The following is a 12,641-nucleotide window of genomic DNA, read 5'->3' on the forward strand; positions in this document are numbered from 1 at the left end:
TGCATTTAGATTTCTGACTCAACTGTGTAATTTGTAGCTGTTTTAAACAGCCCAATGGCGCTAATCTGCAGCCTATGCACAGAGAAAAAAATAACATGGCGTGCCATATACATACATTTTATGAGGCATATTTTGGTGCCTAAAACACCAATCTTCACAGCAATCTTCAGCGGTATTAGTAAGCCAAAACCAAGAGTGGGTCCAAAACATAGAAAAGGTACAAATCTATCCACTACTGTTATCTCTATGTAAGCTTCACTTCTGATTTTAGTTTACAAATGAGATCTTGTGGTGTGACACCAGGACGTCATCTGACACTTCTCCTCTCTGACTGCAAACACCAAACACATTGCACAAAATTGTATGAAACCCGATTATTCAAATTTATTAACATTGAGATTTTTTTTTCTTTTCTTCGGCAAAGATGCTGTTATTAGTAGACTTTGAGTTTATGTTGTATTTTTTTAATATAGCTTTTTTTCTCATTTTTATTAACAAATAGAAAACATACTGTATACAACGGAGCAAACTCCTAACAGCACTAATGTATACACAAGGTAAAAATGGTTTCCTTATCCAACATCAGAGACACAGCGTACACATCGGTTCCCAGCCATGTCATTGTGTGATACAATTTCAAGGGTTTCTCCACCACCTTTAATTCTTCCATCAGCCCTCCGCTATAGCGTTTAGTAATACAGAGTACCATTTATAAGTACACTTTTTTGTGGTTTTTTTTTTTTCTTTCTTCCATTTCCGGGAAGCGTTTAGTAGAAGGTCTGAAACGCTGCACATTATAACAAAAATGTTATCGTTTTCTAGACAGAAGGAATGGCTATGTGGCACCGTTCTGAAAAGAATTTTTTTTTTTCTTCTTTAATTTCCCCTAAAACTAATATAACTTGGTAAAAGAAAATATATCCTTCAAGTCTTCATCCTACATCTCTGAGCAAATATATACTGTTTTATTTAGCAACCTCTAGGTACCACCACACCTCTAACCGTCTCTCGCACCAGGCGAGCTGCGCCCGATGGACGCTGACTGCAAAGAAAAAAAAGAAACAAAAAAGGAAAGAAAAAAAAAAAAAAGAGTATATAAGTATATAATGTAAAAAATATAAAGAACTGGGCAATGTTGTTTTAGCTTGGTCCCTCATTGTCCAACCCTTGTGCTAAAGTCAGTGATTATGCGCTGTAGAATTCTATCGGCTCCTGTGCGATCACGCTTCAGATGAGATGAGAGACATCAAGTACACAGGTCCACAAACCAGTCACCCTATGTGATTTCTTCATTTGGGAGAATCTGCTTAATTCTTCAATGCATCCTTGTGCTGCCAGCGTTTCTGCGAGTGCAGGCTCGTCTCCCAGGCCGCTGTAGTAATAGTAAGAATGTGCTTTATGAGCCTTCAAGGAACTGTCCCCTCTTCTCTAGGAGCTCGGCACACAACACAGAGGTTTCTGCAGTCGGAATGACATTTTATTTATAGGAATCATTTCCCTTAGCGCCATTATTAAAGAATAAAAAAAATATGATAATATTTAACTGAAAAATAAATGGCTTCCCTACTGGAACACCACACTTAAAATAAGAAAAATACTCTAAAAAAAGTGATTAAAAATAATATAAAAACAAATGTTAATGGTATTATAATTTGTTTTCCTGTGTGCCATAGATAGGGCCAGAGAAGCAAGACCTGTATGGAAGGGAACAAGGAATGAATTGTGCTGAAATCCCAAGCAAGTCTTGCAAAAGCTTTGCATTATCTTGTGATGAGGTGGAAACAGCGCCTGGTGAAGGAGGGCTCGGCACAGGGTGACGTGTCCGATGCCATAGTCCCTGGACGCGTTTCACTCCCAGCTCGGCCAGTGGGTAAGCGGTAGTTATGTTGCATAGTGGTCAAAGCTGCCTAGGTACTCCAATGCGGCTCTGTAGCACAGCTGATACTGGTCCTGGGAACAAAAGAGAAGGGTAAGAGGTGAACTTCTGTATCATTGCTGTTGACTACCCAGTGCTTAAAGGGCAACTCCAGCGATTTTTTTTATTTTTTATTTATTTCAACTCAACTGGGTCAGACAGTGTCAGAGATTTTTAATTTACTTCTATTAATTAAGTCTTCCAGTACTTATTGGCTGCTGTATGTCATAGACATAGATATGTAGGACATACAGAAGCTGATAAATACTGGAAGACTTGATATTTTTTAACAGAAGTACATTACAAATCACTGCCACTTTTTGATACCAGTTGATTGGAAAGAACATCTAACTGGAGTGGCCCTTTAAGCAATGATATTGGTATGACACTAGTAACCTGTATATATGGTATAGACTCATCGTAGTCATTTTAATTGGTGTACAGCAGGAGCTAAAGTAATTTGGCAAAATTTGTAGATTAAAAGCAGTCACGGGCAGGGTCCTCTATCTGTGCAACTACCATAACATATGCAGAATTGGCTGTGGATTTGCAGCAAGATTCAGAGTGTAAAATATCCTTTGCATGTGCACTGACCATGTAGCTGTGAAACACTCTACTGATCAAGCGGCCAGGGCTACAGAAACAACTGCTGTAATGTATGTGCACAGTCCTTTACTTTGATATTCATCGTCCGCAGATCATTGATTATAAAGGATGACGTGCGGCTAATGCACAAGGGTTTTCAAACATGTCAAAGACCTGCAATTGGCAGATGAGCTTGTTCTCTGTAATATATATTGAGTCTAGTATATGGTCATTATAGAGCTAAAACTGCATACACATCTTAAGTACTAAGTGCAGCTCCTCACCTCTGTCTGTACCATAGCCGGTCGCTGTGTTCTTAGAGTCTTCACAGTCTGGAACATGTCCACCACTCCTTCATACCTCATTCGCTCCAGGACAATGCTGAGTGTGATGAAGACTCCAGTCCGCCCCACACCGGCACTGCCATAGACACAGGAGGTTAGTATTTTCCTTAGTATACCACAGTCTATAAAGTGGACATTTAAAGTTGGCCATATGCCTTTTAATAACCGACAGCTGAACAATCATTCAGTTATCTCTCTAACCATGTCCTCCTCATACACAGGAACTATGGGGAAGTGGAAGGTTAAGCTGCATCCAGAGAGCTCTGGCTGCAGCATATCTCTCCCAGAACAAAGAGGTCCGGTGGTGATTTTCCATCACGCCCAACCCCTGTATCCACCGACATCATCTCTCAGTAGTCAATCAGGAAAGTCCCATACACCTTTTACTGACTTCGGCATGGGTATGGCCAACTAAAGTATAAGATGTATGAAGACCTTTAGATCTATATAAGGATATATTCATATGGATGTTGTGTTTGCATGTGGATTTTCTCCCTTCCCCCAGTTTATTGTGCTGTGTAATACGGCCGGCTTCTGTCACAACATTAAAAAAGGATTTAAACCGAATCCAGAAAATGGCTGGCTCTCTACCTGCAGTGAACAGTTATCGGCCCGTCCTGTCCAAACTGTTCCTTGGTCTTATGCACTTGTCCAATGAAGTCGATAAAGCCTTCTCCTGTTTTTGGCACTCCTTGCTCGGGCCAATCTGTGAACTGAAACTGTCTGATTGTCCGAGACTGTCCATCCTGTGGAATGGAGACAATAATCAGATTTCTGATCACATCTGGGACAGGATCCTCAAGATGAGCTCAAATTGAATTTATCTTAATATGCTTATTTCATTTAATTCCTTTAAATGCGTCAGGACTAAGATTCTCTGATACAGAGCTTCAGGTGATATACTAAACTAATGTCACAGCTCCTGTTTACACACACACATATATCTATATCAAGCTGTGAGTTACAGTAGCCTCACCCTTGCATCTGTCACTTTGAACTCGCGCAGGATGTACTGAGGCATATTATATTCAGCCATGGGATCCACCACAAAATACTGGTACCGTGCGGAGCGTTCTGCTGGCCAGTACTGATGACACTTCTCCTGCAGAGAGTAAAGTAAATGTCTAGTGATGTGGAATATTAAAGCTTAGTCCATATAAATAACAACCATTGAAAATACATATCAATGACCACATTCATTAAATTATGTCCCGCCCCCATTAACCCCACCAGATCTACTAAGAGGCACACACCTTAGGTAAATCCAGAGCAGTTGTAGATTTCAGCCATGATTTATGCTTGCTAGCAGGTGTAAATCATGGGAAATCAAGAGCAGGAGTAGGCCAAGCCTCTTTTCTGCTTTGACGCACGACCCCCTGCCCCTTGGCAAGCTTGGCTTATAGCTGGCGTATGCCACTAAGAAGGTAAGAACTAAGGGGTACAACCTTCATAAATGTCCCCCCAAATGTTCTAGGAAAGGCATTTGTCTTATATTCAACATTACTCGCAACCTCCGTTCTGTTTCCTCTGGATCTATTAAAGCTTTCTCTTACCCGGCCCATTTCCCGCAGCTTTGTCAGCATCACCACAATGGTAGAATTATGCTCCCACAGCATGCGCCAAAAGTCCTCAGTGGTCTCTGCCAGGGGTCCCTGAGTAGCAATGTACCCTTTCTGTTGCCTGCAAAACATTGTCCAGAAAGAGCAGATGAGGATGAGAGGCAGCGTATGTGCACCAGACACGACAGCTGTGGCCATTATGAAGAGATAGAGGACACTTCTGTTATATCAGGAACAAATTCACTGCATCTACTTTCCCCATTATATGTGTTAACTGCAGAAGTCTTACCTGTAGCCATCAATGAAGCTAGCGTTTATATAGTCTGACCCCTCCACACCGCGTATAGGCTGAAGACACACACGACTCATCTCGTATGGCATTATATTTACCAGCCGATTCTTGAACTTGTTGCATGGTAGGTTGGCACTGATGAACCGAGAGGTGTGAGCCTTGGAGTTGGCCAAAAGCTTGAAGAGGAGTAAAAAAAAAATTAATAAACTGTTGCGAAAACAATCTCAAATATTTATGGTCATAGACTCCACAATCCCTGAGTACAAAACGCGAACAGCCATGTTATTCTTTCTGTTGTTTGCCATCAGGGTTTCTGTAGCTATTGAACTATAGAAGCGATTGCCTACCTTGAATTCCAGCTCCATGGAGGTGACAGTCTCCCCTGGAGGGACCTGAGACAGTTTCTGGATATGTGCATACAGGCTGCGTGCCGGCACTTCTGTGTTACCGCACATCACCGCTTCTAGTAAAGCCTCGTGGATGAAGATGTATTGGTCCTCCGTCTGCACCATGTAATTTCGCTGGGAGCGCATGCAGGTCACGTGACCATAGATGTCTACTGTTTTCTCCAGCTTTACTCTTTCTAACATGGCATCAATGACTATAAAACATCCCGTTCTGCCCACACCAGCACTGTGGAGAGGAGAGAGACCATAAGTCTCAGTGAACAAGACACCAACCATACACACATGATTTTATGATCTGAAATCCCAACCCTTAACTCATAAATTAACTGAACTGTCCAGTCTGACACAGTGCTCCCTGCTCCCTGACTATTGGAGAGAAAGGTGTTATGGGGAACTCTTAAGAGGTCAAGAGTTAACACTAAGGATGAAATAGATGGGTATATGTATTTTTCTTTCCTGTGATGTTGCAGCTATAAAGATAATTGTTCAATTGAGACAATTTGATCTAGGATTAAAAATTGTGCACGAATAGACTGCAGTCCAAAGCGGGGTCACTTAGCGAGTCTGCCATCAGTCTTCAGTAAACACATGCAGTTGGCCTAATTTATTGATGCAAAAATTTCGTAAATTGGGATCTAAAAATGCACTAGGAAACTTCTATAGATATAGCAGACATCAAAAACTATTCAAAAGTTACATTTATATCATCTATGATTATCATCTATGAAAACCCCAGCTGTTCCCCACCTCCAAACTATGTAGTGACTTAGCGATGAGTCAGGATAGACTTTACTTTATGAGCAGCCTCTTAAAAAATAGAGTCCCCTTGACTTAAGTGTTGTTAAAATGAACAGAACAACATAGTGGCCAGACGTGGTGAATGTTAAAAGTATTTCTTGATGCCGCAAGTGTCTAGAACGGAGGAATAGATTCCGCATAAGTTTTTTGGTTCATGTCAGGATCCTCTCCCATGAGCGTCAGACAACAGCTCTATTTATACTGATAGACATGAACATGGAATGTATTTCCTGTCCCTGTTAATGTAGTTGTGTACCCGCCAGTGACGCACACAGCAAATGAGGCTCTATTATATAAATGGACAATTACTAGAAATGTCCCTTACCTGCAGTGAACAACCATAGGGCCAGCATCTGTGGGGTTGCAAGCTTTTACTCTTCGTAAGAAAGCCAGGATGGGTGTGGGGTACTCTGGGACCCCATGGTCTGGCCATGCCATGAACTGGAACTGCCGGATTTCTCGTTTTTCACAGGAGCCGTTCTGTAGGAATAAAAGAGAGTTGCACATTTCCTATGTATGGTCTCCATTATGAAATAAACCACAATACCATTGTCTGTATAGTCACTAAGTCACATTCTCTGATCAGATTTTTACAGTGTCTCACACAAGAACAGATTACAAGACTGACAGGCAATGGACTCCAAATGGCTTGGACTGTACCCTATTATTGTCTGGAATCAGAGAGTTAAACTTCTCTCAGTGTCTGCATTATCCACCTACAGACACATCTACTTGTGAGACTTTTCTGTAATCTAAAAGTCTCTCTGACAGTAGTTGATTGGTTCTGCAATACAGACCTGAGACTTGCGGTGCAATGAGCAAAGACGGCAATAGGTATCCAAAATCAGGTCTACATCACTATCTGCATTTATTGTTTCTCTCATTAAGCTCAGCGCACCGTAAAATTATATTATAATTGAAAATTAAATTAAAACATTACACTCTTAATTTGCTTGTCTACCTTCCACCGCATTGTGCCGTCTTATCTCTCTCTCGGGAGGAGGAGGAGGGCGTCAGGGAAAGAATGGATTCAATCTGTGACCCTGGATGTGCTGTTTGCAGGTTATTCATGCGCTAAGACTGTTGTGCGGCCCCAAATAACCTGTTATACAGACATAACATACAAGACTTCTCACCTTATAGAGGGCGAACGTCCTCACTGTATACGTGGCAAGTTCTACTGTGTCTAGCAGGGTGACTTGGATCATCCCGTACGTCTCAGTACCACGGCCTGGCCAGTACTGATCGCATTTTACCTGTGTGTCACAAAACATAAGAGTCATTAAATACCTTAGTTTATCAATGTGACTGTTCTCCAGTAACTGGAGAGAACGTAAAGTGAAGTCTCCAAATATGTAATAAGCTTTGTAAAACTGCATTAAAGATTACCTATCATGGTTCACTTTGGACATCAGAGAGACGTCTCAAAAGTTTTGATCGGTTGGAGTCTAAGTGTTCAGGCCTTGATAGATCAGGAGAACGAGTGCAACGTGTTTTCTCCCGACTCTGTGTTATGCGACTTGGATCCCCACATAATGTAAGTTTAGGGAGCCAACCAGGTTCGAAAATTACACAGAGCCGGGAGAGAACTCTTAAGACTTGTTCTCCTGATTGGTCCGAACACCCAGACCGATCAAAACTTTGGACATGTCTCTCTAACATGTGATCAAAAGTTTTTTTTTTCGTGACATTTAATGTCATCTATGCCTCTACTTAAAATATACTGTAAATTTTGAAATGAGAAATTTATTGCTTTACAATATAAGGCTATGTTTACACAACGTATGTTTTACATAAATCACGGCTGTTGTTGCAATTTGCATGAATGAATGGAATCCCAGCCGAAGCATATATACGGAGCAGTTTTCTGCGGCTGCTATTCATTGAATAGCGCTCGCAGAGAACCTGTCAGTTCACACAATGTACAATCTATTGTGTGCAGCGGTGAATTAGGATGCGGGTGCACACAGATGCATCCGCATCCCAATTCATCAGAAATGAAGATCACCGGCCGGGATGATCTTCGCTGACCCCGGCTGGGTCATAGAACAGCCGGTGTCTTACGACATGTGCACATGGCCTAAGAGTGCTTGAGGTAATGCTTTGGAGCTCAAGACAAGACAACGAGGATCGCTGCCATGTATGGGTCACCAACCTCGCATCGATCACCCTGACCATCCTGAGGATGCCGGGTTATCAAAATTTTACGGTCATTTTAAGTTACTGAGCTGTGTCTGTGGACAATTTTAGGCAGATAACTTAAATGACATCTGATCCTCATACATCCATGTCCTTCTATTTTACTAAGTGAAGCAAAGTGGTCATGGCAAATTCATATATTGATCCACTCTGTGTAAATTTTATTAGTTAGGCTGCACATAATGTAATGAGCTGGTAGGACCATATAATCTTGTCTGCTGTGTGCTTTGTCATACTGATCACTTATTTAGCACAGTTTTCTCCTACTGATTGGTATCATTAGTAGTGTCTTTTGCAAACCAGACAAATGTTTTATGTTTGTATAAGATGTCTGACCCTGGATTTTTCTTCCAGGCGAGTCATCATGACAATGGTGGCCGTCCTCTGCTCCCACACCATGCGCCAGAAGTCACTGAGCGTCTCGGGCAGTGGCCCTTGTGTAGCAATGTAAGCGTTCTGCTTCCTGTAGCCGTCTATGTAGTTGGCATTGATGTAATCGCTGCCAGGGACACCTAAGAGAAGAGGAAAAGAACATTAGAGGTGCAAGAGCAGATTATAGATTGAGGGAAAACAGTGATTTGTCTTACCATCCACTGAGGTAAGGATGACACGTGAGTGGTCATAGGCAATGACATTTGCATAACGATTCTTTGGTTTGTTCACTTCCAGGTTAGAATGCTCCCATGTAAACTGCTGCCCGGGGTCAATGGACTGAAACACAAAGAAAGAAAAAATGAACAATGTAATTCTCATGGCTGATCTCTAAACATTGATGGACAAGATGCAGATCTCACCTCATATTCCTGGGAGAACTTAAGTCCATCGTTGGCCTTTAGACGGTCAATGTGTTCAGCGAGGTCATTGATGGAGATGGGTGGATGGTCCCTCATACCTGAGATGACAGAAAGAAATATAAGTAACACTGCGCTTCTGCTATAAGGATGACAATGGAGATGGATAGTGCAGCAAGACAGACTGACAGAGCTGTAGACACGCAGCATGCTGCAACACCCTGGGAGAAGCAGCCTCATGTCTGAATACTGGCATGCTCTGAATTAGAGGGTGCAACCTGTGGAGCCTTGGAAATCCACACCACAGACTAATGCTGTAATGAGATGCAGTGAGGGGGACAGAAAGAGACATCTGAGGCCTGAAAATGAATGCATCAGTGAATGTAGGATAGAGATGCAATAGATCAATAACAAACAAAGCGTGATGATGCCAAGTGTATGAAATTATATCCAATCTCCAAGTAAGATGGAGGGAACAGGTAGAGCAACTTTACTCGGTTAAATCCATAAGAACTGCAACTAGAAGGTTAGCATTTGTGAAGAAGAAATAATGGGGAGCTGTGAGTGATTTCTCCCTTTGTCTCATATACACAGTAGATATGAGAAACATCAAGGAACTGGACAGAAAGAAGTAAGGACAGGGATGTGAAACATTACAATGATCGAATTACTATTTCAGGAGGGTGTGACTGATCCAGAATCCATGACCTGCTCTAGAACCTATGCTAATGTCATATCACTACTCTACGTCTTCCCCCACTGAATGATGATCTCACCAAGAACAAAGGCAAAATCCAAGATACGCAAAGAGCAAAACAAAGACAGTGCCCAGCTGAGGATGACATGGGGTGAAGAGGATGTGAAAGAAAGCAAGAGCCGGCAATGAGTAGGGCATGAGGGGAGTGATAACTTCTCTATGTGGTTACGGTAAGTTGTCAAACTAACTTGAGATATTCGGGTAACTGGGGACACTGGAACCTGCAAGGAAAACAAAAGCGGCAAAGAACAGAATGCAGTTAGAGGGCGCTGAGGAGGGACTAAAGGTCTGTCTAGCCCTGGATCTAATAAATGTTTGTTGTAGATAGTCCTATTTATGACCATAACAGCTAGAGCGTCTCCATAGTAGGGGTGCTTATCTACACTGCATTATTGGTATAAGGGCTGTCTGAGACTTTGCTCCCAGCAAACATTACTGAAAACACCTGCAAAGTTAGCAAAAAGGATTAAGGTTAAGCATAAAGTCAGCTTGCCTTACAGAAGACTGAGCTGAAGTGAGAAAAATGACAATGTTCAATAGTAGATCTATTAGTAGTAAAACATTAATGGCTTGTGATGTGGAATAATACTGAATTGAACATTTTTATCAGCACAATACATCCCTTCTTGTTGAGCAGTGGATGATATGTTCGTTGTACACCAGCAAGATTCTAGTACTAAATGCCAGGTACATAGTGGATTTAGACAAGGAGGGCTTTGATACACCACATACATAGTTGCATTGGGAATGACAACAGTCTGTACATATCTCCCTTAATTACACCCTCCGTTAAGCTAGGTACTTTCCTAGAAAGAGTAATTAGTATTGGAGTTCTCCTATGGAACAGGCCTTGTCCTCCTGTGCTCACTTAACCTTAAGAAGTTACATGCTACACTTGCTGCCTCAGCAGAGAAGATAGAATTGTCCTTGACAATAATACAACCTGCAGAAAAGTGGGGGAAAAAGGGGGTGGAAACAAACGCAAAATGACATTCTGCACTAGGGGGGGAAAAGGCTAACCACAGCGATGCTTGTTCACAGAAATGGCTCAGGCACAATGATTTCACAAACAACACAAAAGTTATGGTGCCAAATCGATTGGCTGCAGTCATATGAGATATTTTACTGACTGTCATCACGTTCTTGGGACTTGTGAATGAGACGACAGGGAGGGAAAGGGACTCCGTGTACAAGATCATCAGTTGATTGTAATGAATAAATAGTTAGATCCCTTTGGATCCTTAAATTAATAGTAATATTGTGTGCCTTCACAACAGGAGATGATGATGATGGAAAGTAAAATGGAATATATGGAAAATACAGGGAAAAAAAATGCTTGTACCGGGAGTTTGGTAGTTCAGACGCCTCAGTTCCACCGGATCAGATGAATGTCCCAAGAGGGATTCTTTGACTCCTGGCGTCTGATCCTCCTTATTAGAGGGGGAATTGGTTCTTTTCCTGTGAAGAAATAAGGCCGTGTAATTAAAGTGGAAATGGTCAAAAAAGAAAAGAAAACGTGGTCAGACCACATGGCTGAAGCATGGTCTGTAATGGTTGTTTTCATTCTCTTTCAGTAAAAATTCTTCTGATCTAGTATTCAGTAATGCTGAGTGTATTTGCAATGGGGAGGCTTGCTGGCTGGGTCTTAGTAAACGTGCAAAACTAACAAATCAGCATGAATGAGACTTATGCATTACAGCGATGGTACGCCATCTGAGATGCACACATTTACTGTAGTCAACCCTATATTGGGATTAGTTATTCTATGATGAAATAATTTATAAATTACAGAAAGTGACTTGGTCTTTTTTTTTTCCTATCAAAAAAATCTGTTGTTTCATAGAGAACCTGCAGCTGTATTGACGCGAAACATGAACACAGGAACTTCCTACCTCTCCTGTTTACTGTGTCCAGGACAAGCACAAAAAGAGAACAAATGAGATTAATTCATATAACAAAAAAAGCAGATATACAAAAGTAGGTTCAAGTGGTGATCAAATACTCTAGAGATCTAGGGTCATCTTTTAGTAGTGAATAGGCCCCCTACCTCTTGAACAAAAGGATAGCAATAACAATGATGATAATAAGAATAACAGCAAGGACCGGTCCCATCACCCAAAGCATCTCGGGTTCCTCTTGTTGCCTGGTTGAAACTACTTCTTCCACCACAATGTCATCTGAGTATGGACTGGCAGCATACTTCTTCTGCAATAACAATACTATAGTGGTTACACCAGGCTGTCATAATACCAGCAGTCATCAGCAGACCTATATGATCTTCTGGAATTCATTCACTTCCTTATTTACATCTACAGATAATTCTACAAAGAGTTAAGAACCCAATGGTTTTCAGGTTCATGGACATAAATAGTGCATGGTCCTGGAAGCCAGGAGGCCAAGAGTTAAACATTGTGACAATTACCAAATGTTTCTGAAATGTTCATTCTCTACACCAGATAAGTATCATGTAGACGTCAAGAGTGTAGCAGAGCTTGTGGCAACAGTCCTCACAGATGAGCGGAGTCAGTATTTACAGGTATTCCCATGCTGGCAGTACAGGATTATCCGCAGACTGAGAACCTCTTACAGCTCTTTGAGGTTTGGACGGAGAATAAAGGAACTCGAACCTTCCCGCAGGGTAATGGAATAAACCAGCAAAACCCAAACTTTGTGTTATGAAGAGTTTTTTTTTTAAGTCTAAGTAGTAAAGTATATACCAGATCACCAAAGAGAAATAATTCTAATATCATTTACAGAGTATGTAGACTGCAGACTTACCGTGTCACCGTCTTCTAGAGCAGCGAGCACAAAGCAGGTGTAGCTCAGATGAGGGTCCAGAGGCTTGTTCAGAAAACCATTATATTCTTTATTGTCACCAAGAGTGAACAATTCCGGGAGCGTGTTCAGCCGGGCTGCTATGTATGGCTTGTTCCTGCTCGCTTGTCTCTTTTGCCGACGAGACCCCTGATTAATGGCTTCTAGAATCTAAGATGC

The 12,641-nt window shown here is 41.6% G+C and overlaps 1 protein-coding gene across 7 annotated transcripts in view; it reads right to left on the reverse strand.

Annotated features, from left to right (window-relative positions):
• Window positions 1-359: 359 nt before the first annotated feature.
• Window positions 360-12,641, reverse strand: part of PTPRF (protein tyrosine phosphatase receptor type F) — a 657,420-nt gene continuing 645,138 nt past the window's right edge. For 5 of the 7 annotated variants that reach the window (XM_069981278.1, XM_069981277.1, XM_069981280.1 and 2 more), the window contains 16 exons: window positions 12,426-12,632; window positions 11,695-11,852; window positions 10,990-11,105; window positions 9,836-9,868; window positions 8,894-8,991; window positions 8,687-8,810; window positions 8,436-8,611; window positions 7,037-7,156; window positions 6,226-6,380; window positions 5,043-5,328; window positions 4,693-4,871; window positions 4,398-4,524; window positions 3,821-3,946; window positions 3,436-3,590; window positions 2,785-2,920; window positions 360-1,950 (listed from right to left, as the gene is read on the reverse strand). In XM_069981278.1, the coding sequence (XP_069837379.1) occupies window positions 1,882-1,950; window positions 2,785-2,920; window positions 3,436-3,590; window positions 3,821-3,946; window positions 4,398-4,524; window positions 4,693-4,871; window positions 5,043-5,328; window positions 6,226-6,380; window positions 7,037-7,156; window positions 8,436-8,611; window positions 8,687-8,810; window positions 8,894-8,991; window positions 9,836-9,868; window positions 10,990-11,105; window positions 11,695-11,852; window positions 12,426-12,632 (2,265 nt within the window). In that variant the 3' untranslated portion in view covers window positions 360-1,881. The remainder of the gene's footprint in view (window positions 1,951-2,784; window positions 2,921-3,435; window positions 3,591-3,820; window positions 3,947-4,397; window positions 4,525-4,692; window positions 4,872-5,042; window positions 5,329-6,225; window positions 6,381-7,036; window positions 7,157-8,435; window positions 8,612-8,686; window positions 8,811-8,893; window positions 8,992-9,835; window positions 9,869-10,989; window positions 11,106-11,694; window positions 11,853-12,425; window positions 12,633-12,641) is intronic. The other 2 variants (XM_069981283.1, XM_069981282.1) reach the window with 1 other exon arrangement.

The sequence above is a fragment of the Dendropsophus ebraccatus genome, chromosome 8, assembly GCF_027789765.1.
Source record: "Dendropsophus ebraccatus isolate aDenEbr1 chromosome 8, aDenEbr1.pat, whole genome shotgun sequence".
In the NCBI taxonomy this organism is placed as follows: Eukaryota; Metazoa; Chordata; class Amphibia; order Anura; family Hylidae; genus Dendropsophus; species Dendropsophus ebraccatus.